The sequence below is a fragment of the Heterodontus francisci genome, chromosome 10, assembly GCF_036365525.1.
Source record: "Heterodontus francisci isolate sHetFra1 chromosome 10, sHetFra1.hap1, whole genome shotgun sequence".
In the NCBI taxonomy this organism is placed as follows: Eukaryota; Metazoa; Chordata; class Chondrichthyes; order Heterodontiformes; family Heterodontidae; genus Heterodontus; species Heterodontus francisci.
In genome coordinates this window covers 13,699,632-13,723,700 of record NC_090380.1, presented here as the reverse complement: position 1 = coordinate 13,723,700, position 24,069 = coordinate 13,699,632, and the positions used below count along the sequence as shown (strand labels likewise).

The window sequence follows — 24,069 nt, the reverse complement described above, 5'->3', positions numbered from 1 at the left end:
TTATTAATTCATGATAAAAAGGTGCAGTACCAGAAGACTGAAGGATAGTTAACATTATGCCTATATTTAAGAAGGGAAATAGAACATGTCCAGGGAACTATAGAACAGTTACCATATCAAAAAGATAACTGAATCCCTATTAAAGGAGAAAATAGAAAAACATCTAGAAGCCAAAAATATCATAAAGAATAGTCAGCATGCATTTCAAAAGGGAAAGTCTTGCTTTACCAATCTCATTGAATTTTTTGAAGCGAGAGAGTAGACAAGAGTGATGAAGTAGATGTAATATATCTAGATTTCCAAAATAAGGTATCACATAATCGATTAATGAATAAGGCCAGAGCATGCGGAGGCAGAAGACAAGAAGTAAAATGGATTGTTAGCTGGCTGAAAGACAGAAAACAGAGTCGGGGCAAACGGCAGGAAATTCAGAGTGGCAGAAGGTGGGAAGTGGAGTCCCAGAAGGATCAGTGTCAGAACTACTGCTGTTCACAATTTGTATTAATGATTTAGACTTTTGAAACAAAAACACAGTTTCTAAATTTGCTGGTGACACAAAGTGTTGGAAATACTCAGCAGGTCTGGCAGCATCTGTGGAGACAGAGGCAGAGTTAACGTTTCAGGTCAGTGACCTGTCATCAGTACTGATGAAAGGTCACAGACCTGACACCTTAACTTTGCTTCTGTCTCCACAGATATTGCCAGACGTACAGAACATTGATAAACTTGTTGAATGGCCCTCTAATGTGCAAATTAATTTCAACATCGATAAAGATGTAGTATTACATTTTAATAAGAAAAATAAGGAGCTTGCATTACTACTTGGAAAATAAGGAACCAAACGGGATCGAGGAGTAAAGGGATCTATCTGGGAGCACAAATACACAAATCACTAATAGTAACGACACATGTTAACAAGGCCACAAGAAAAGCAAACTGAGCACTAAGATTTATTACAAGTGGGATAGAATTAAAAAGTAAAGCAGTTATACTAAACTTGTATTGACCCTTGGTTAGACCACATCAGGAGTACTGTGTACAATTCTGTTCACCATATTATTAAAAAGGCATTGAGGCACTGGAGAGGGTGCAAAAAAGATGACACCAGAAATGCAGGGTACGCCTATCAGGACAGGATGGACAACCTAGGTCCATTTTCTCTTGAAAAGAGGACACTGAGGGATGATCTAATAGAGAACTTTAAAATGATGAAAGGTTTTTATAGAGTAGACACAGGGAGTGTTTCCATTTGTAGGGAAGAGCAAAACTAGAAGCCATCAATAGAAGATAGATATAAAGAAAACAAATAGGGAATTCAGAAGAAACTTCTTTACCCAGAGAGTGGTGGGAATACAATAACACAAGAAATAGGAGCAGAAGTAGACCATATGGCCCGTCGAGCCTGCAGAGGCAGGGGACAAGAAGTAAAATGGATTGTTAGCTGAAAGACAGAAAAGAGTAGGGGTAAAGGGTAGGAAATTCAGAATGGCATTCAATACGATCATGGCCAATCTTGGGTTTCAATTCCACCTTCCTGCCCGCTCCCCATATCCCTTGATTCCCTGCAAGACCAAAAATCTATCGATCCCAGCCTTAAATGTATTCAATGATGGAGCGTCCACAACCCTCTGGGGTAGAGAATTCCTTTCAGTGAAGTAATTTTCCTCATCTCAGTCCTGAATAATTGGCCCCTTATCCTGAGATTGTGTTCTAGATTCCCCGACCAGTGGGAACAATCTCTCAGCTTCTACCCTATCAAGCCCTATCGAGAGAATATGGAATTTGCTACCACAGAGAGTGGTTAAAGCAAATAGTATAGATGCATTTAACGGGAGGCTAGATAAGCATATGAGGGAGAAGGGAATAGAGGGTTATGCTGATAGAGTTAGATAAGAATGGGTGGGAGGAGACTCGAGTGGAGCATAAGTGCCAGCATAGATTGGTTGGGTCGAATGCCCGTTTCTGTGCCTTATATCCTATGTAATCCTATGATTGGTAGCTGCGAATTTGCTCAGCGGCCAAGGAGCTCCCTTATATTATTCAAGCTCCTCATAGATTGGATTGCCAAACTTCAACTGATGTTACTGCTCAGAGGAAACTACCAATGTTCCAATGTATAAACTGCTTGAAATAATGCCTCGGCTGCTAAGGAGCGACACCTGGAAAATTGTTACTCTCGGGCTGATTCCATAATTGGCCCATCTGGGGTGACGCAGCATTCCCAGGAAAGATTAACGGACAGAAATCAGAAGTCAGGTTTCGAGTGGAATTCACTCCTGCTTTCCTTCCTCCCCCATCCCGGATCATGGCAGTCTTCCCCTCTTTGCCAGATTGTCCATGCTTCCCTCCCCCTTTGCTATTCTTCTGCAACCTTTTACACTAAATATTAGCTGTTTTAGTGGGCTTAAAAGTGAATAAATCCCCAGGCCCAGATGAGATGTATCCCAGTCTGTTATGTGAGGCAAGGGAGGAGATAGCAGGGGCTCTGACACAAATTTTCAAATCCTCTCTGGCCACAGGAGAGGTACCAGAGGATTGGAAGACAGCGGATGTGGTACCATTATTCAAGAAGGGTAGGAGGGATAAACCAGATAATTACAGGCCAATGAGTCTAACATCAGTGGTTGGGAAACTATTGGAAAAAATTCTGAGGGATCGGATTAATCTCCACTTGCAGAGGCAGGGATTAATCAGGGATAATCAGCATGGCTTTGTCAGGGGGAGATCGTGTCTAACTAACTTGATTGAATTTTTCGAGGAGGTGACTAGAGGTGTAGATGAGGGTAAAGCAGTTGATGTAGTCTACATAGACTTCAGTAAGGCTTTTGAGAAGGTCCTGCATGGGAGATTAGTTAAGAAGGTAAGAGCCCATGGGATCCAGGGCAATTTGGATCCAAAATTGGCTTAGTGGCAGGAGGCAGAGGGTAATGGTCGAGGGCTGTTTTTGTGAGTGGAAGCCTGTGACCAGTGGTGTACCACAGGGATCGGTGCTGGAACCCTTGATGTTTGTAGTGTACATTAATGATTTAGACATGAATATAGGAGGTATGATCAGTAAGTTCACAGATGACACGAAAATTGGTGGTGTTGTAAATAGCGAGGAGGAAATCCTTAGATTACAGGACAATATAGATGGGCTGGTAAGATGGGCGCAGCAGTGGCAAATGGAATTTAATCCTGAGATGTGTGAGGTAAAGCATTTTGGGAGGACCAACAAGGCAAGGGAATAGATAATGGGTGGTCGGACCCTAGGAAGTACAGAGGGTCAGAGGGACCTTGGTGTACTTGTCCATAGATCACTGAAAGCAGCAGCACAGGTAGATAAGATGGTTAGGAAGGCCAATGGGATACTTGCCTTTATCAGCTGAGGCATAGAATATAAGAGCAGAGAGGTTACGTTGGAGCTATATAAAACACTAGTTAGGCCACAGCTGGAGTACTGTGTACAGTTCTGGGCACCACACTATAGGAAGGATGTGATTGCACTGGAGAAGGTGCAGAGGAGATTCACAGCAGTTTATTGTTCTGACATTAGGTTATCAAGCTGAAACATTAACTCTGTTTCTCTCTCTACAGATTCCGCCTGTCCCGCTGAGTGATTCCACCACTTTCCATTTATAGCGGACCAACGTTCCCTTGGGATCCTCCCCACCCGGGTAGGGAATCGGCTTCGTTAAGCACAGTGCCCAAACCCAGAGGGCTTGTCCTGTATCCCTTGCTTTTTTGGGAAGACACAGTGTTTTCCAACTGAGTATCCGGCTGCTTTCCATGCGACACTTACTCTCTGCAACATGGCGAGTAGGTTGCTCTTCTCTTTCGTGAAGTGCCGGTGTTCCAGCTCAGCTTGCTGCACAATCTGACCAGCCTGACTTCTCAACGACGCAATTATTTTCTGTTAGAGAAAAGTAGTGGCCTCATGAGAACCATCTTCAAATAATAGGTGAACGATTAATAATTGAATTTATATTTAAAAACAATGAGCAAGCGACAAAAAATTAAGCTGAAAAATATGTAATTCTTTCCCCTTTCAGTCTTTACATTAAAATGCAACTAAATCTTTTATTGGTTGGTGGGATTTTCACATCTATTGCCCATCCCTACTTGCCCTAATGGCACGAACAATCCATCTTATCATCCGGGTTTGGAGTCAGAATGGGTAGGGATGGCGGGTTCCCTTATCACGACAGATGCAAGTGTACCCATTGGATTTTCACAAAATACCAACAGCTCCCATAGCCAACCTCTCATGTGCTGGTCCACCAATTCCAGCTTTATTGAACTCAGTCTCAAAAGTGGCCATGGTGAGTTTCAAACTCTCGACTTCTGAGGTGGGGGTGGGGGATCGAGTTCAGTACCATAACCACCACAGTACTCTTAAAAATGTAGCAAGGATACAACACAAAGGCCAGGAATTTCCTTGGACCATCTCCCACTCTGCCAGAGGGACCCTAGCCCAGGAAAATCCCAGCCCAAGATTTTTCAAACAGGACCCGCTAAAAAGTAAACAGAGCACGACTTTGGCAAGAATGCTTATGGTGGCCCCAGCGAAGTGCCAATTATTACACATATTACTATCATCATCCATCTACACTGCCCATCTGTCAACCAGCAATATTACATTAAAAATCTTCGATCTGTGCAAATTTCCTGACAGCTGTCTCCATGCCTGCATTCCCCCATTTATAATGGAATCCGCCTATGTAAACTTTTCAAGGGTGAAAGTGGTCTCTGCTGGCAGTGTGAAACAGGTCCAGAGCAAATCGGCAGCCCGTTTGGAATAGAAAATGGGCAGAGTCTAAAATGGGCTACTGATTTGCTATGACTCCATTGCACACCATCAGAAAAGCCCACGTTCACCCACTGTCACACTGTAATTCTAGGCTCCCACCAGTGGAGGCACTCCAGCACCATCACAGTGTGGAAAGTTTACACTGGCAGCTTCAAACACTTCCAAAGACATCAACTTGCTCCTGCAGCCTGCTCTGCCACCGATGGGTGAGAGTGATGAGGGATTTTCTAATCATGAGCTCCAAGATCTCACAGCAAATGCCACAACCAGCATTCGGGAAAATGCTCCGAGCCATACTCCAGGGAGGCAGTCAGGAGTCTGAAAGGTTGGTGGAAGAAGATTCAAGCACAATGTGTGGAGGTGGATAAATACCTGAAATGGATAAATACTTGAGAAATTTGTAGCGTATGGGGAAAGAACAGAGGAGTGAGATTGATTGGATAGCTCTTTTAAAAAGCTGTCACAGGTATAATGGGCTGAATGGCCTCCTGTGTTGTCTCATTCTACAATGCCAAAAATTAGCTTTATCTCTTGTTTTATTTTAATTTCTTCCCCTTCTCATTCTGTGTGTGATACACCTTTTCCCACTAAGATAGTTACCTCCCTTGTTGCAATACTCTGCTGGTACTCTGCCATTTCACCCAGGAGCTGTTTGGAGAGGTTCTCCTTCTCCTCCTCAAGCCTGCTCTCCTGTTCCAGCTGCTGAAACTCTAAATCATCGTATTGTTTCATCTCTGTATCCAAAAGTTCACCGTCCTGTAGAGAAATAAATCGATCAAATACTGGTTAAACTACATCAGGATCACTCCAGGGCAACTGGGATCACTCTACGGAAAGCGGGGTCACTCCACTATAATCAGGATCACTCTAGGTCAACAACCGGGATCACTCCACTATAAACAGGATCACTCCATCACAAACTGTGCTGTCTCCTTTCTAGCCTGTTACATCCTTCCTCCTCAGTACCATGTGCAGTTCCAAAGGCCGATTCCCCAGTACAAGGAAAACCAGGGACTGCTAGCCCCCGATTTCCTGACCAGGTCTCCCTGTGGTCACCACACTTGACTGGGAGCACCCGATGGAGGAGCGGGTCCCAGCACTTGCTTCCAATGAGATTGTGATCCCCAGCCCGTGCAGCAGTAAACACGGACAAGCACAGCTTCCCTTCTTGTCAATCAAACAGCCAACCTCCACTCGTGCTCCTCCTGGCTGAATAGGAGTGAAACGAAATGTGAGCAAGGAACTCTACCTGCTATAGTTCAGCAAAGAAAGAACATCGGAGGTCATGAAGTATTGGGGTTGGATGGGGCTCCATCAAACGTTAAAGATGCAGCACTCCATTTCGACACTTTTCATCCAGAGAAGATGTTGGGATTCATTTTCACCCATTGCCAATTGGTTACAGGAACCACCCAAATTTCATTCCTGGTTGGCAAACTGAAAATCTGCCCCTCCCACTTTCACGGACCCACCCCCATTCCCCGACCACAACCACCACCAGCACCACTGCTGTTATTTTTAATCTCCTCTTTCATTCCTCCTCTTTTTTCCAGCTCTTCCACAGAGAGTGGAATTGAGACCTGGGATGTCCGGCCAGAGAATGCTTTTACAATTCCAGTGGGCCTGTCAATAGGGGCAACTGTGTGAGCCTCGTTACATAATAACACTTTATACTGCTAAACTTTACTGGGGAACAACGTTTGAATCCCACAATAATTTCATCTCCGTTTCATAAAGACATGGGAAAGCATGTGAAGATAGAGGGGTACAAGATGATGAGGCATAGATAGAGTGGATAGCCAGAGACTTTTTCCCAGGGTGGAAAGGGCTATCACCAGGGGGCATAATTTTAAGATGATTGGAGGAAGGTTTCGGGGAGATGTCAGAGGTAGGTTCTTTACACAGAGAGTGGTGGGTGCATGGAATGCACTGCCAGCGGTGGTAGTAGAAGCAGATACATTAGGGACATTTAAGTGAACGTTGGATAGGTACATGGACGATAGTAGAATGAAGGGTGGGTAGGTAGGTAGTTTGATCATAGAGTAGGTTAAAGGTTCGGCACAACATCGTGGGCCGAAGGGCATGTACTGTGCTGTACTGTTCTATGTTCTATGTTCTAATACAGGGGATTTATGTAATTTTATTATCCAAGGTTTTCTTTTTTAATTCGTTCATGGGATGTGGGTGTCGCTGGTTATCGATAATTGCCCTTGAGAAGGTGGTGATAAGCTGCCTTCTGGAACCACTGCAGTCCATGTGAGGTAGGAACATCCACAGTGCTGTTAGGAAGGGAGTTCCAGGATTTTGACCCAGCGACAGTAAAGGAATGGCAATATAGTTCCAAGTCAGGATGGTGTGTGACTTGGACGGGAACTTACAGGTGGTGGTGTCTGCAACCCTTGTCCTTCTAAGTGGTAGAGGTCGCGGGTTTGGAAGGTGCTGTCTGAGGAGCCATGGTGCATTGCTGCAGTGCATCTTGTAGATGGTACACACTGCTGCCACTGTGCATCGATGGTGGAGGGAGTGAATGTTTGTAGATGGGGTGCCAATCGAGCGGGCTGCTTTGTCCCGCATGGTGTCGAGGTTCGAGTGTTGTTGGAGCTGCACCCTTCCAGACAGGTAGAGAATATTCCATCACACTCCTGACTTCTGCTTTGCGGATGGTGGTCAGGCTTTGGGGTGTTAGATGGTGAGTTATTCACTGCAGAATTCCCAGCCTCTGACCTACTTTTGTCAGTACAGTATTTATGTGGCTGGTCCAGTTCACTAGTCAATGGTAACCCCCAGGATGTTGATGGTGAGGCCTTCAGTGATGGTGATGTCATTGAATGTCAAGGGGAGATGGTTAGATTCTCTCTAGTTGAAGATGATGATTGTGTGGCACTTGTGTGGTGCAAATGTTACTTGCCACTTATCAGCCCAAGCCTGGATATTGTCCAGGCAGAGACTGCTTCAGTATCTGAGGAGTTGTGAATGGTGCTGAACATTGTGCAATCATCAGTGAACATCCCCACTTCAGACCTTATGATTGAAGGAAGGTCATTGATGAAGCAGCTGAAGATGGTTGGGCCTAGGACACTACCCTGAGGAACTCCTGCAGTGATGTCCTGGAGCTGAGATGATTGACCTCCAACAACCACAATCATCTCCCTTTGTGCTATGTATGACTTCAACCAGCAAAGATTTTCCCCCCTGATCCCCATTGACTTCAGTTTTGCTAGGGCTCCTTGATTCCATACTCGGTCAAAAGCTGCCTTGATGTCAAAGGCAGTCACTCGCACCTCACCTCTCGAGTTCAGCTCTTTTGTCCACGTTTGGACCAAGGCAGTAATGAGGTCAGGAGCTGAGAGGCCCTGGCGGAACCAGGATATAATTATTATATAAACAGATATTCAAATCGATGAAATTTCTTAACAATACTCAAGTACTTGTGGTGTTGAACTCAGCGACTTGAGACATTCAGGTTCAGCCAAGATAAAGCATGGAGGGCGAGATAGCTCGTGCAGAGAATCTGGAGTGGACTGAGGGAGAGAGCGAGCAGGGAAAAGCGAGGATGGGAGAAGGAAGTTAAGATAAAGAGGAAAGTAATGCAACAGTCAATATGCATACAGTAAGGCATCACAAAGACCAATATGGTAACAATCAGCAATCTGACTTTTTGAGATGCTAATTGAGGGGTAAATAGAGACAGGGACAAAGGAAGAACTCACCTCCTCTTCCGTGAAATAGTGCCCAAAAATGTTTCACATCCACCTGACAGCACCATCGCTGTGTACAGTACACAAATTTGATCTCTCCATTCCTGTGTACAGTAGATCCATCTGATCTCTCCATTCCTGTGTACAGTACTTCTATCTGATCTCTCCATTGGTCCGTATACAGTAGTTCTATCTGATCTCTCCATTCAGGTGTACAGTACTTCTATCTGATCTCTCCATTGGTCTGTGTACAGTAGTTCTATCTGATCTCTCCCTTCCGGTGTACAGTAGTTCAAGATGTTCGCTCCATTCCCCTGTGTACAGTACTTCAATCTGATCTCTTAATTCCCCTGTGTACAGTAGTTGTATCTAATCTCTCCATTCCTGTGCACAGTAGTTCTATCTGATCTCTCCATTCCCGTGCACAGTAGTTCTATCTGATCTCTCCATTCCCGTGCACAGTAGTTCTATCTGATTTCTCCATTCCTGTGTACAGTACTTCTATCTGATCTCTCCATTGGTCTGTGTACAGTAGTTCTACCTGATCTCTCTATTCTCGTGTACAGTAGTTCGATCTGATCTCTCCATTCCCGTGCACAGTAGTTCTATCTGATCTCTCCATTCCTGTGTACAGTAGTTCTACCTGATCCCTCTATTCTCGTGTACAGTAGTTCGATCTGATCTCTCCGTTCCAGTGTACACTAGTTTTATCTGATCTCTCCATTCCCTTGCACAGTAGTTCTATCTGATCTCTCCATTCCTCTGTGTACAGTAGTTCTATCTCATTTCTCCATTCCTGTGTACAGTAGTTCTATCTGATCTCTCCATTCCTATGTACAGTAGTTCTATCTGATTTCTCCATTCCTGTGTACAGTAGTTCTATCTGATCTCTCCATTCCTATGTACAGTACTTCTATCTGATCTCTCCATTGGTCTGTGCACAGTAGTTGTATCTGATCTCTCCATTCCTCTGTGTACAGTAGTTCTATCTGATTTCTCCATTCCTGTGTACAGTACTTCTATCTGATCTCTCCATTGGTCTGTGCACAGTAGTTCTATCTGATCTCTCCATTCCTCTGTGTACAGTAGTTCTATCTGATTTCTCCATTCCTGTGTACAGTACTTCTATCTGATCTCTCCATTGGTCTGTGCACAGTAGTTCTATCTGATCTCTCCATTGGTCTGTGTACAGTAGTTCTATCTGATCTCTCCATTCCTCTGTGTACAGTAGTTCTATCTGATTTCTCCATTCCTGTGTACAATACTTCTATCTGATCTCTCCATTGGTCTGTGTACAGTAGTTCTATCTGATCTCTCCATTCCCCTGTGTACAGTAGTTCTATTTGATCTCTCCATTCCCCTGTGTACATTAGTTCTATCTGATCTCTCCATTCCCCTGTGTACAGTAATTCTATCTGATCTCTCCATTCCCCTGTGTACAGTAGTTCTATCTGATCTCTCCATTCCCCTGTGTACATTAGTTCTATCTGATCTCTCCATTCCCCTGTGTACAGTAATTCTATCTGATTTCTCCATTCCTGTGTACAATACTTCTATCTGATCTCTCCATTCCCCTGTGTACAGTAGTTCTATCTGATCTCTCCATTCCTCCGTGGACAATACTTCTATCTGATCTCTCCATTGGTCTGTGTACAGTAGTTCTATCTGATCTCTCCATTCCTGTGTACAGTAGTTCAATCTGATCTCTGTATTCCCGTGTACAGTAGTTCTATCTGATCTCTCCATGCCGTCTACAGTAGTTTTATCTGATCTCTCCATTCCCCTGTGTACAGTAGTTCAATCTGATCTCTGTATTCCCGTGTACAGTAGTTCTATCTGATCTCTCCATTCCCCTGTGTACAGTAGTTCAATCTGATCTCTGTATTCCCGTGTACAGTAGTTCTATCTGGTCTCTCCATTCCTCTGTGTACAGTAGTTCTATCTGATCTCCCCATTCCTGTGTACAGTAGTTCTATCTGGTCTCTCCATTCCTCTGAGTACAGTAGTTGTATCTGATCTCTCCATTCCCCTGTGTACAGTAGTTCTATCTGATCTCCCCATTCCTGTGTACAGTAGTTCTATCTGGTCTCTCCATTCCTCTGTGTACAGTAGTTCTATCTGATCTCTCCATTCCCATGTACAGAAGTTCTAACTGATCTCTCCATTCCTCTGTGTACAGTAGTTCTATCTGATCTCTCCATTCCTGTGTACAGTAGTTCTATCTGATCTCCCCATTCCAGTGCACAGTAGTTCTATCTGATCTCTCCATTCCTCTGTGTACAGTAGTTTTATCTGATCTCTCCATTCCCATGTACAGTAGTTCTATCTGATCTCTCCATTCCAGTGTACAGTAGTTCTATCTGATCTCTCCATTCCTGTGTACAGTAGTTCTATCTGATCTCTCCATTCCTGTGTACAGTAGTTGTATCTGATCTCTCCATTCCTGTGTACAGTAGTTGTATCTGATCTCTCCATTCCTGTGTACAGTAGTTCATTCTGATCTCTCCATTCCTGTGTACAGTAGTTGTATCTGATCTCTCCATTCCTGTGTACAGTAGTTGTATCTGATCTCTCCATTCCAGTGTACAGTAGTTCTATCTGATCTCTCCATTCCTGTGTACAGTAGTTCTATCTGATCTCTCCATTCCTGTGTACAGTAGTTGTATCTGATCTCTCCATTCCTCTGTGTACAGTAGTTCTATCTGATCTCTCCATTCCTGTGTACAGTAGTTCTATCTGATCTCTCCATTCCTGTGTACAGTAGTTGTATCTGATCTCTCCATTCCTCTGTGTACAGTAGTTCTATCTGATCTCTCCATTCCTGTGTACAGTAGTTGTATCTGATCTCTCCATTCCAGTGTACAGTAGTTCTATCTGATCTCTCCATTCCTGTGTACAGTAGTTCTATCTGATCTCTCCATTCCTGTGTACAGTAGTTGTATCTGATCTCTCCATTCCTCTGTGTACAGTAGTTCTATCTGATCTCTCCATTCCTGTGTACAGTAGTTCTATCTGATCTCTCCATTCCTGTGTACAGTAGTTCTATCTGATCTCTCCATTCCACTGTGTACAGTAGTTCTATCTGATCTCTCCATTCCCCTGTGTACAGTAGTCCTATCTGATCTCTCCATTCCTGTGTACAGTAGTTGTATCTGATCTCTCCATTCCCCTGTGTACAGTAGTTCTATCTGATCTCTCCATTCCTGTGTACAGTAGTTGTATCTGATCTCTCCATTCCCCTGTGTACAGTAGTTCTATCTGATCTCTCCATTCCCCTGTGTACAGTAGTTCTATCTGATCTCTCCATTCCTGTGTACAGTAGTTCTATCTGATCTCTCCATTCCCCTATGTACAGTAGTTCTATCTGATCTCTCCATTCCTGTGTACAGTAGTTGTATCTGATCTCTCCATTCCCCTGTGTACAGTAGTTCTATCTGATCTCTCCATTCCCCTGTGTACAGTAGTTCTATCTGATCTCTCCATTCCTGTGTACAGTAGTTGTATCTGATCTCTCCATTCCCCTGTGTACAGTAGTTCTATCTGATCTCTCCATTCCCCTATGTACAGTAGTTCTATCTGATCTCTCCATTCCCATGTACAGTAGTTGTATCTGATCTCTCCATTCCCCTGTGTACAGTAGTTCTATCTGATCTCTCCATTCCTGTGTACAGTAGTTCTATCTGATCTCTCCATTCCTGTGTACAGTAGTTGTATCTGATCTCTCCATTCCCCTGTGTACAGTAGTTCTATCTGATCTCTCCATTCCCCTGTGTACAGTAGTTCTATCTGATCTCTCCATTCCCCTGTGTGCAGTAGTTCTATCTGATCTCTCCATTCCTGTGTACAGTAGTTCTATCTGATCTCTCCATTCCTGTGTACAGTAGTTGTATCTGATCTCTCCATTCCCCTGTGTACAGTAGTTCTATCTGATCTCTCCATTCCTGTGTACAGTAGTTGTATCTGATCTCTCCATTCCCCTGTGTACAGTAGTTCTATCTGATCTCTCCATTCTCCTATGTACAGTAGTTCTATCTGATCTCTCCATTCCTGTGTACAGTAGTTGTATCTGATCTCTCCATTCCACTGTGTACAGTAGTTCTATCTGATCTCTCCATTCCTGTGTACAGTAGTTCTATCTGATCTCTCCATTCCTGTGTACAGTAGTTGTATCTGATCTCTCCATTCCCCTGTGTACAGTAGTTCTATCTGATCTCTCCATTCCCCTGTGTACAGTAGTTCTATCTGATCTCTCCATTCCCCTGTGTGCAGTAGTTCTATCTGATCTCTCCATTCCTGTGTACAGTAGTTCTATCTGATCTCTCCATTCCTGTGTACAGTAGTTGTATCTGATCTCTCCATTCCCCTGTGTACAGTAGTTCTATCTGATCTCTCCATTCCTGTGTACAGTAGTTGTATCTGATCTCTCCATTCCCCTGTGTACAGTAGTTCTATCTGATCTCTCCATTCCCCTGTGTACAGTAGTTCTATCTGATCTCTCCATTCCTGTGTACAGTAGTTGTATCTGATCTCTCCATTCCTCTGTGTACAGTAGTTCTATCTGATCTCTCCATTCCTGTGTACAGTAGTTCTATCTGATCTCTCCATTCCTGTGTACAGTAGTTCTATCTGATCTCTCCATTCCTGTGTACAGTAGTTGTATCTGATCTCTCCATTCCTCTGTGTACAGTAGTTCTATCTGATCTCTCCATTCCCCTGTGTACAGTAGTTCTATCTGATCTCTCCATTCCTGTGTACAGTAGTTGTATCTGATCTCTCCATTCCCCTGTGTACAGTAGTTCTATCTGATCTCTCCATTCCTGTGTACAGTAGTTCTATCTGATCTCTCCATTCCTGTGTACAGTAGTTGTATCTGATCTCTCCATTCCCCTGTGTACAGTAGTTCTATCTGATCTCTCCATTCCTGTGTACAGTAGTTCTATCTGATCTCTCCATTCCTGTGTACAGTAGTTGTATCTGATCTCTCCATTCCCCTGTGTACAGTAGTTCTATCTGATCTCTCCATTCCTGTGTACAGTAGTTCTATCTGATCTCTCCATTCCTGTGTACAGTAGTTGTATCTGATCTCTCCATTCCTCTGTGTACAGTAGTTCTATCTGATCTCTCCATTCCCATGTACAGTAGTTCTATCTGATCTCTCCATTCCTGTGTACTGTAGTTCTATCAGATCTCTCCATTCCTGTGTACAGTAGTTGTATCTGATCTCTCCATTCCTGTGTACAGTAGTTCTATCTGATCTCTCCATTCCTGTGTACAGTAGTTCTATCTGATCTCTCCATTCCTCTGTGTACAGTAGTTCTATCTGATCTCTCAATTCCCGTGTACAGTAGTTCTATCTGATCTCTCCATTCCTGTGTACAGTAGTTGTATCTGATCTCTCCATTCCTCTGTGTACAGTAGTTCTATCTGATCTCTCCATTCCCATGTACAGTAGTTCTATCTGATCTCTCAATTCCCGTGTACAGTAGTTCTATCTGATCTCTCCATTCCTGTGTACAGTAGTTGTATCTGATCTCTCCATTCCTCTGTGTACAGTAGTTCTATCTGATCTCTCAATTCCCGTGTACAGTAGTTCTATCTGATCTCTCCATTCCTGTGCACAGTAGTTCTATCTGATCTCTCCATTCCTGTGTACAGTAGTTCTATCTGATCTCTCCATTCCTCTGTGTACAGTAGTTCTATCTGATCTCTCCATTCCTGTGTACAGTAGTTCTATCTGATCTCTCCATTCCTGTGTACAGTAGTTCTATCTGATCTCTCCATTCCTGTGTACAGTAGTTCTATCTGATCTCTCCATTCCTCTGTGTACAGTAGTTCTATCTGATCTCTCCATTCCTGTGTACAGTAGTTCTATCTGATCTCTCCATTCCTCTGTGTACAGTAGTTCTATCTGATCTCTCCATTCCTGTGTACAGTAGTTCTATCTGATCTCTCCATTCCTGTGTACAGTAGTTGTATCTGATCTCTCCATTCCTGTGTACAGTAGTTGTATCTGATCTCTCCATTCCTGTGTACAGTAGTTCATTCTGATCTCTCCATTCCTGTGTACAGTAGTTGTATCTGATCTCTCCATTCCTGTGTACAGTAGTTGTATCTGATCTCTCCATTCCAGTGTACAGTAGTTCTATCTGATCTCTCCATTCCTGTGTACAGTAGTTCTATCTGATCTCTCCATTCCTGTGTACAGTAGTTGTATCTGATCTCTCCATTCCTCTGTGTACAGTAGTTCTATCTGATCTCTCCATTCCTGTGTACAGTAGTTCTATCTGATCTCTCCATTCCTGTGTACAGTAGTTGTATCTGATCTCTCCATTCCTCTGTGTACAGTAGTTCTATCTGATCTCTCCATTCCTGTGTACAGTAGTTGTATCTGATCTCTCCATTCCAGTGTACAGTAGTTCTATCTGATCTCTCCATTCCTGTGTACAGTAGTTCTATCTGATCTCTCCATTCCTGTGTACAGTAGTTGTATCTGATCTCTCCATTCCTCTGTGTACAGTAGTTCTATCTGATCTCTCCATTCCTGTGTACAGTAGTTCTATCTGATCTCTCCATTCCTGTGTACAGTAGTTCTATCTGATCTCTCCATTCCACTGTGTACAGTAGTTCTATCTGATCTCTCCATTCCCCTGTGTACAGTAGTCCTATCTGATCTCTCCATTCCTGTGTACAGTAGTTGTATCTGATCTCTCCATTCCCCTGTGTACAGTAGTTCTATCTGATCTCTCCATTCCTGTGTACAGTAGTTGTATCTGATCTCTCCATTCCCCTGTGTACAGTAGTTCTATCTGATCTCTCCATTCCCCTGTGTACAGTAGTTCTATCTGATCTCTCCATTCCTGTGTACAGTAGTTCTATCTGATCTCTCCATTCCCCTATGTACAGTAGTTCTATCTGATCTCTCCATTCCTGTGTACAGTAGTTGTATCTGATCTCTCCATTCCCCTGTGTACAGTAGTTCTATCTGATCTCTCCATTCCCCTGTGTACAGTAGTTCTATCTGATCTCTCCATTCCTGTGTACAGTAGTTGTATCTGATCTCTCCATTCCCCTGTGTACAGTAGTTCTATCTGATCTCTCCATTCCCCTATGTACAGTAGTTCTATCTGATCTCTCCATTCCCATGTACAGTAGTTGTATCTGATCTCTCCATTCCCCTGTGTACAGTAGTTCTATCTGATCTCTCCATTCCTGTGTACAGTAGTTCTATCTGATCTCTCCATTCCTGTGTACAGTAGTTGTATCTGATCTCTCCATTCCCCTGTGTACAGTAGTTCTATCTGATCTCTCCATTCCCCTGTGTACAGTAGTTCTATCTGATCTCTCCATTCCCCTGTGTGCAGTAGTTCTATCTGATCTCTCCATTCCTGTGTACAGTAGTTCTATCTGATCTCTCCATTCCTGTGTACAGTAGTTGTATCTGATCTCTCCATTCCCCTGTGTACAGTAGTTCTATCTGATCTCTCCATTCCTGTGTACAGTAGTTGTATCTGATCTCTCCATTCCCCTGTGTACAGTAGTTCTATCTGATCTCTCCATTCTCCTATGTACAGTAGTTCTATCTGATCTCTCCATTCCTGTGTACAGTAGTTGTATCTGATCTCTCCATTCCACTGTGTACAGTAGTTCTATCTGATCTCTCCATTCCTGTGTACAGTAGTTCTATCTGATCTCTCCATTCCTGTGTACAGTAGTTGTATCTGATCTCTCCATTCCCCTGTGTACAGTAGTTCTATCTGATCTCTCCATTCCCCTGTGTACAGTAGTTCTATCTGATCTCTCCATTCCCCTGTGTGCAGTAGTTCTATCTGATCTCTCCATTCCTGTGTACAGTAGTTCTATCTGATCTCTCCATTCCTGTGTACAGTAGTTGTATCTGATCTCTCCATTCCCCTGTGTACAGTAGTTCTATCTGATCTCTCCATTCCTGTGTACAGTAGTTGTATCTGATCTCTCCATTCCCCTGTGTACAGTAGTTCTATCTGATCTCTCCATTCCCCTGTGTACAGAAGTTCTATCTGATCTCTCCATTCCTGTGTACAGTAGTTGTATCTGATCTCTCCATTCCTCTGTGTACAGTAGTTCTATCTGATCTCTCCATTCCTGTGTACAGTAGTTCTATCTGATCTCTCCATTCCTGTGTACAGTAGTTCTATCTGATCTCTCCATTCCTGTGTACAGTAGTTGTATCTGATCTCTCCATTCCTCTGTGTACAGTAGTTCTATCTGATCTCTCCATTCCCCTGTGTACAGTAGTTCTATCTGATCTCTCCATTCCTGTGTACAGTAGTTGTATCTGATCTCTCCATTCCCCTGTGTACAGTAGTTCTATCTGATCTCTCCATTCCTGTGTACAGTAGTTCTATCTGATCTCTCCATTCCTGTGTACAGTAGTTGTATCTGATCTCTCCATTCCCCTGTGTACAGTAGTTCTATCTGATCTCTCCATTCCTGTGTACAGTAGTTCTATCTGATCTCTCCATTCCTGTGTACAGTAGTTGTATCTGATCTCTCCATTCCCCTGTGTACAGTAGTTCTATCTGATCTCTCCATTCCTGTGTACAGTAGTTCTATCTGATCTCTCCATTCCTGTGTACAGTAGTTGTATCTGATCTCTCCATTCCTCTGTGTACAGTAGTTCTATCTGATCTCTCCATTCCCATGTACAGTAGTTCTATCTGATCTCTCCATTCCTGTGTACAGTAGTTCTATCAGATCTCTCCATTCCTGTGTACAGTAGTTGTATCTGATCTCTCCATTCCTGTGTACAGTAGTTCTATCTGATCTCTCCATTCCTGTGTACAGTAGTTCTATCTGATCTCTCCATTCCTCTGTGTACAGTAGTTCTATCTGATCTCTCAATTCCCGTGTACAGTAGTTCTATCTGATCTCTCCATTCCTGTGTACAGTAGTTGTATCTGATCTCTCCATTCCTCTGTGTACAGTAGTTCTATCTGATCTCTCCATTCCCATGTACAGTAGTTCTATCTGATCTCTCAATTCCCGTGTACAGTAGTTCTATCTGATCTCTCCATTCCTGTGTACAGTAGTTGTATCTGATCTCTCCATTCCTCTGTGTACAGTAGTTCTATCTGATCTCTCAATTCCCGTGTACAGTAGTTCTATCTGATCTCTCCATTCCTGTGCACAGTAGTTCTATCTGATCTCTCCATTCCTGTGTACAGTAGTTCTATCTGATCTCTCCATTCCTCTGTGTACAGTAGTTCTATCTGATCTCTCCATTCCTGTGTACAGTAGTTCTATCTGATCTCTCCATTCCTGTGTACAGTAGTTCTATCTGATCTCTCCATTCCTGTGTACAGTAGTTCTATCTGATCTCTCCATTCCTCTGTGTACAGTAGTTCTATCTGATCTCTCCATTCCTGTGTACAGTAGTTCTATCTGATCTCTCCATTCCTCTGTGTACAGTAGTTCTATCTGATCTCTCCATTCCTGTGTACAGTAGTTCTATCTGATCTCTCCATTCCCGTGTACAGTAGTTCTATCTGATCTCTCCATTCCTGTGTACAGTAGTTCTATCTGATCTCTCCATTCCTGTGTACAGTAGTTCTATCTGATCTCTCCATTCCTGTGTACAGTAGTTCTATCTGATCTCTCCATTCCTCTGTGTACAGTAGTTCTATCTGATCTCTCCATTCCTGTGTACAGTAGTTCTATCTGATCTCTCAATTCCCGTGTACAGTAGTTCTATCTGATCTCTCCATTCCTGTGTACAGTAGTTCTATCTGATCTCTCCATTCCTGTGTACAGTAGTTGTATCTGATCTCTCCATTCCCCTGTGTACAGTAGTTCTATCTGATCTCTCCATTCCTGTGTACAGTAGTTCTACCTGATCTCTCCATTCCTGTGTACAGTAGTTCTATCTGATCTCTCCATTCCTGTGTACAGTAGTTGTATCTGATCTCTCCATTCCTCTGTGTACAGTAGTTCTATCTGATCTCTCCATTCCCATGTACAGTAGTTCTATCTGATCTCTCCATTCCTGTGTACAGTAGTTCTATCTGATCTCTCCATTCTTGTGTACAGTAGTTCTATCTGATCTCTCCATTCCTGTGTACAGTAGTTGTATCTGATCTCTCCATTCCTCTGTGTACAGTAGTTCTATCTGATCTCTCCATTCCTGTGTACAGTATTTCTATCTGATCTCTCCATTCCTGTGTACAGTAGTTCTATCTGATCTCTCCATTCCTGTGTACAGTAGTTGTATCTGATCTCTCCATTCCTCTGTGTACAGTAGTTCTATCTGATCTCTCAATTCCCGTGTACAGTAGTTCTATCTGATCTCTCCATTCCTGTGTACAGTAGTTGTATCTGATCTCTCCATTCCTCTGTGTACAGTAGTTCTATCTGATCTCTCCATTCCCATGTACAGTAGTTCTATCTGATCTCTCAATTCCCGTGTACAGTAGTTCTATCTGATCTCTCCATTCCTGTGTACAGTAGTTGTATCTGATCTCTCCATTCCTCTGTGTACAGTAGTTCTATCTGATCTCTCAATTCCCGTGTACAGTAGTTCTATCTGATCTCTCCATTCCTGTGCACAGTAGTTCTATCTGATCTCTCCATTCCTGTGTACAGTAGTTCTATCTGATCTCTCCATTCCTCTGTGTACAGTAGTTCTATCTGATCTCTCCATTCCTGTGTACAGTAGTTCTATCTGATCTCTCCATTCCTGTGTACAGTAGTTCTATCTGATCTCTCCATTCCTGTGTACAGTAGTTCTATCTGATCTCTCCATTCCTGTGTACAGTAGTTCTATCTGATCTCTCCATTCCTCTGTGTACAGTAGTTCTCTCTGATCTCTCCATTCCTGTGTACAGTAGTTCTATCTGATCTCTCCATTCCTCTGTGTACAGTAGTTCTATCTGATCTCTCCATTCCTGTGTACAGTAGTTCTATCTGATCTCTCAATTCCCGTGTACAGTAGTTCTATCTGATCTCTCCATTCCTGTGTACAGTAGTTCTATCTGATCTCTCCATTCCTGTGTACAGTAGTTCTATCTGATCTCTCCATTCCTGTGTACAGTAGTTCTATCTGATCTCTCCATTCCTCTGTGTACAGTAGTTCTATCTGATCTCTCCATTCCTGTGTACAGTAGTTCTATCTGATCTCTCAATTCCCGTGTACAGTAGTTCTATCTGATCTCTCCATTCTTGTGTACAGTAGTTCTATCTGATCTCTCCATTCCTGTGTACAGTAGTTCTATCTGATCTCTCCATTCCTCTGTGTACAGTAGTTCTATCTGATCTCTCAATTCCCGTGTACAGTAGTTCTATCTGATCTCTCCATTCCTGTGTACAGTAGTTCTATCTGATCTCTCAATTCCCGTGTACAGTAGTTCTATCTGATCTCTCCATTCCTGTGTACAGTAGTTCTATCTGATCTCTCCATTCCTGTGTACAGTAGTTCTATCTGATCTCTCAATTCCCGTGTACAGTAGTTCTATCTGATCTCTCCATTCCTGTGTACAGTAGTTGTATCTGATCTCTCCATTCCTCTGTGTACAGTAGTTCTATCTGATCTCTCCATTCCCATGTACAGTAGTTCTATCTGATCTCTCCATTCCTCTGTGTACATTAGTTCTATCTGATCTCTCCATTCCTCTGTGTACAGTAGTTCTATCTGATCTCTCCATTCCTGTGTACAGTAGTTGTATCTGATCTCTCCATTCCTCTGTGTACAGTAGTTCTATCTGATCTCTCCATTCCCATGTACAGTAGTTCTATCTGATCTCTCCATTCCAGTGTACAGTAGTTGTATCTGATCTCTCCATTCCTCTGTGTACAGTAGTTCTATCTGATCTCTCCATTCCTCTGTGTACAGTAGTTTAATCTGATCTCTCCATTCCTCTGTGTACAGTAGTTTAATCTGATCTCTCCATTCCCATGTACAGTAGTTCTATCTGATCTCTCAATTCCCGTGTACAGTAGTTCTATCTGATCTCTCCATTCCTGTGTACAGTAGTTGTATCTGATCTCTCCATTCCTCTGTGTACAGTAGTTCTATCTGATCTCTCAATTCCCGTGTACAGTAGTTCTATCTGATCTCTCCATTCCTGTGCACAGTAGTTCTATCTGATCTCTCCATTCCTGTGTACAGTAGTTCTATCTGATCTCTCCATTCCTCTGTGTACAGTAGTTCTATCTGATCTCTCCATTCCTGTGTACAGTAGTTCTATCTGATCTCTCCATTCCTGTGTACAGTAGTTCTATCTGATCTCTCCATTCCTGTGTACAGTAGTTCTATCTGATCTCTCCATTCCTCTGTGTACAGTAGTTCTATCTGATCTCTCCATTCCTGTGTACAGTAGTTCTATCTGATCTCTCCATTCCTCTGTGTACAGTAGTTCTATCTGATCTCTCCATTCCTGTGTACAGTAGTTCTATCTGATCTCTCCATTCCTGTGTACAGTAGTTGTATCTGATCTCTCCATTCCTGTGTACAGTAGTTGTATCTGATCTCTCCATTCCTGTGTACAGTAGTTCATTCTGATCTCTCCATTCCTGTGTACAGTAGTTGTATCTGATCTCTCCATTCCTGTGTACAGTAGTTGTATCTGATCTCTCCATTCCAGTGTACAGTAGTTCTATCTGATCTCTCCATTCCTGTGTACAGTAGTTCTATCTGATCTCTCCATTCCTGTGTACAGTAGTTGTATCTGATCTCTCCATTCCTCTGTGTACAGTAGTTCTATCTGATCTCTCCATTCCTGTGTACAGTAGTTCTATCTGATCTCTCCATTCCTGTGTACAGTAGTTGTATCTGATCTCTCCATTCCTCTGTGTACAGTAGTTCTATCTGATCTCTCCATTCCTGTGTACAGTAGTTGTATCTGATCTCTCCATTCCAGTGTACAGTAGTTCTATCTGATCTCTCCATTCCTGTGTACAGTAGTTCTATCTGATCTCTCCATTCCTGTGTACAGTAGTTGTATCTGATCTCTCCATTCCTCTGTGTACAGTAGTTCTATCTGATCTCTCCATTCCTGTGTACAGTAGTTCTATCTGATCTCTCCATTCCTGTGTACAGTAGTTCTATCTGATCTCTCCATTCCACTGTGTACAGTAGTTCTATCTGATCTCTCCATTCCCCTGTGTACAGTAGTCCTATCTGATCTCTCCATTCCTGTGTACAGTAGTTGTATCTGATCTCTCCATTCCCCTGTGTACAGTAGTTCTATCTGATCTCTCCATTCCTGTGTACAGTAGTTGTATCTGATCTCTCCATTCCCCTGTGTACAGTAGTTCTATCTGATCTCTCCATTCCCCTGTGTACAGTAGTTCTATCTGATCTCTCCATTCCTGTGTACAGTAGTTCTATCTGATCTCTCCATTCCCCTATGTACAGTAGTTCTATCTGATCTCTCCATTCCTGTGTACAGTAGTTGTATCTGATCTCTCCATTCCCCTGTGTACAGTAGTTCTATCTGATCTCTCCATTCCCCTGTGTACAGTAGTTCTATCTGATCTCTCCATTCCTGTGTACAGTAGTTGTATCTGATCTCTCCATTCCCCTGTGTACAGTAGTTCTATCTGATCTCTCCATTCCCCTATGTACAGTAGTTCTATCTGATCTCTCCATTCCCATGTACAGTAGTTGTATCTGATCTCTCCATTCCCCTGTGTACAGTAGTTCTATCTGATCTCTCCATTCCTGTGTACAGTAGTTCTATCTGATCTCTCCATTCCTGTGTACAGTAGTTGTATCTGATCTCTCCATTCCCCTGTGTACAGTAGTTCTATCTGATCTCTCCATTCCCCTGTGTACAGTAGTTCTATCTGATCTCTCCATTCCCCTGTGTGCAGTAGTTCTATCTGATCTCTCCATTCCTGTGTACAGTAGTTCTATCTGATCTCTCCATTCCTGTGTACAGTAGTTGTATCTGATCTCTCCATTCCCCTGTGTACAGTAGTTCTATCTGATCTCTCCATTCCTGTGTACAGTAGTTGTATCTGATCTCTCCATTCCCCTGTGTACAGTAGTTCTATCTGATCTCTCCATTCTCCTATGTACAGTAGTTCTATCTGATCTCTCCATTCCTGTGTACAGTAGTTGTATCTGATCTCTCCATTCCACTGTGTACAGTAGTTCTATCTGATCTCTCCATTCCTGTGTACAGTAGTTCTATCTGATCTCTCCATTCCTGTGTACAGTAGTTGTATCTGATCTCTCCATTCCCCTGTGTACAGTAGTTCTATCTGATCTCTCCATTCCCCTGTGTACAGTAGTTCTATCTGATCTCTCCATTCCCCTGTGTGCAGTAGTTCTATCTGATCTCTCCATTCCTGTGTACAGTAGTTCTATCTGATCTCTCCATTCCTGTGTACAGTAGTTGTATCTGATCTCTCCATTCCCCTGTGTACAGTAGTTCTATCTGATCTCTCCATTCCTGTGTACAGTAGTTGTATCTGATCTCTCCATTCCCCTGTGTACAGTAGTTCTATCTGATCTCTCCATTCCCCTGTGTACAGTAGTTCTATCTGATCTCTCCATTCCTGTGTACAGTAGTTGTATCTGATCTCTCCATTCCTCTGTGTACAGTAGTTCTATCTGATCTCTCCATTCCTGTGTACAGTAGTTCTATCTGATCTCTCCATTCCTGTGTACAGTAGTTCTATCTGATCTCTCCATTCCTGTGTACAGTAGTTGTATCTGATCTCTCCATTCCTCTGTGTACAGTAGTTCTATCTGATCTCTCCATTCCCCTGTGTACAGTAGTTCTATCTGATCTCTCCATTCCTGTGTACAGTAGTTGTATCTGATCTCTCCATTCCCCTGTGTACAGTAGTTCTATCTGATCTCTCCATTCCTGTGTACAGTAGTTCTATCTGATCTCTCCATTCCTGTGTACAGTAGTTGTATCTGATCTCTCCATTCCCCTGTGTACAGTAGTTCTATCTGATCTCTCCATTCCTGTGTACAGTAGTTCTATCTGATCTCTCCATTCCTGTGTACAGTAGTTGTATCTGATCTCTCCATTCCCCTGTGTACAGTAGTTCTATCTGATCTCTCCATTCCTGTGTACAGTAGTTCTATCTGATCTCTCCATTCCTGTGTACAGTAGTTGTATCTGATCTCTCCATTCCTCTGTGTACAGTAGTTCTATCTGATCTCTCCATTCCCATGTACAGTAGTTCTATCTGATCTCTCCATTCCTGTGTACAGTAGTTCTATCAGATCTCTCCATTCCTGTGTACAGTAGTTGTATCTGATCTCTCCATTCCTGTGTACAGTAGTTCTATCTGATCTCTCCATTCCTCTGTGTACAGTAGTTCTATCTGATCTCTCAATTCCCGTGTACAGTAATTCTATCTGATCTCTCCATTCCTGTGTACAGTAGTTGTATCTGATCTCTCCATTCCTCTGTGTACAGTAGTTCTATCTGATCTCTCCATTCCCATGTACAGTAGTTCTATCTGATCTCTCAATTCCCGTGTACAGTAGTTCTATCTGATCTCTCCATTCCTGTGTACAGTAGTTGTATCTGATCTCTCCATTCCTCTGTGTACAGTAGTTCTATCTGATCTCTCAATTCCCGTGTA

At 43.0% G+C, this 24,069-nt stretch overlaps 1 protein-coding gene across 8 annotated transcripts in view; it reads right to left on the bottom strand.

The window, feature by feature from the left end:
- The window catches only part of LOC137374301 (pleckstrin homology-like domain family B member 1), a 505,821-nt gene that overhangs the window by 234,055 nt on the left and 247,697 nt on the right, over positions 1-24,069 (bottom strand). For 7 of the 8 annotated variants that reach the window (XM_068040126.1, XM_068040127.1, XM_068040125.1 and 4 more), the window contains 2 exons: positions 5,390-5,545; positions 3,782-3,892 (listed from right to left, as the gene is read on the bottom strand). In XM_068040126.1, coding sequence (XP_067896227.1) covers positions 3,782-3,892; positions 5,390-5,545 — 267 coding nt within the window. The remainder of the gene's footprint in view (positions 1-3,781; positions 3,893-5,389; positions 5,546-24,069) is intronic. The other variant, XM_068040129.1, reaches the window with a different exon arrangement.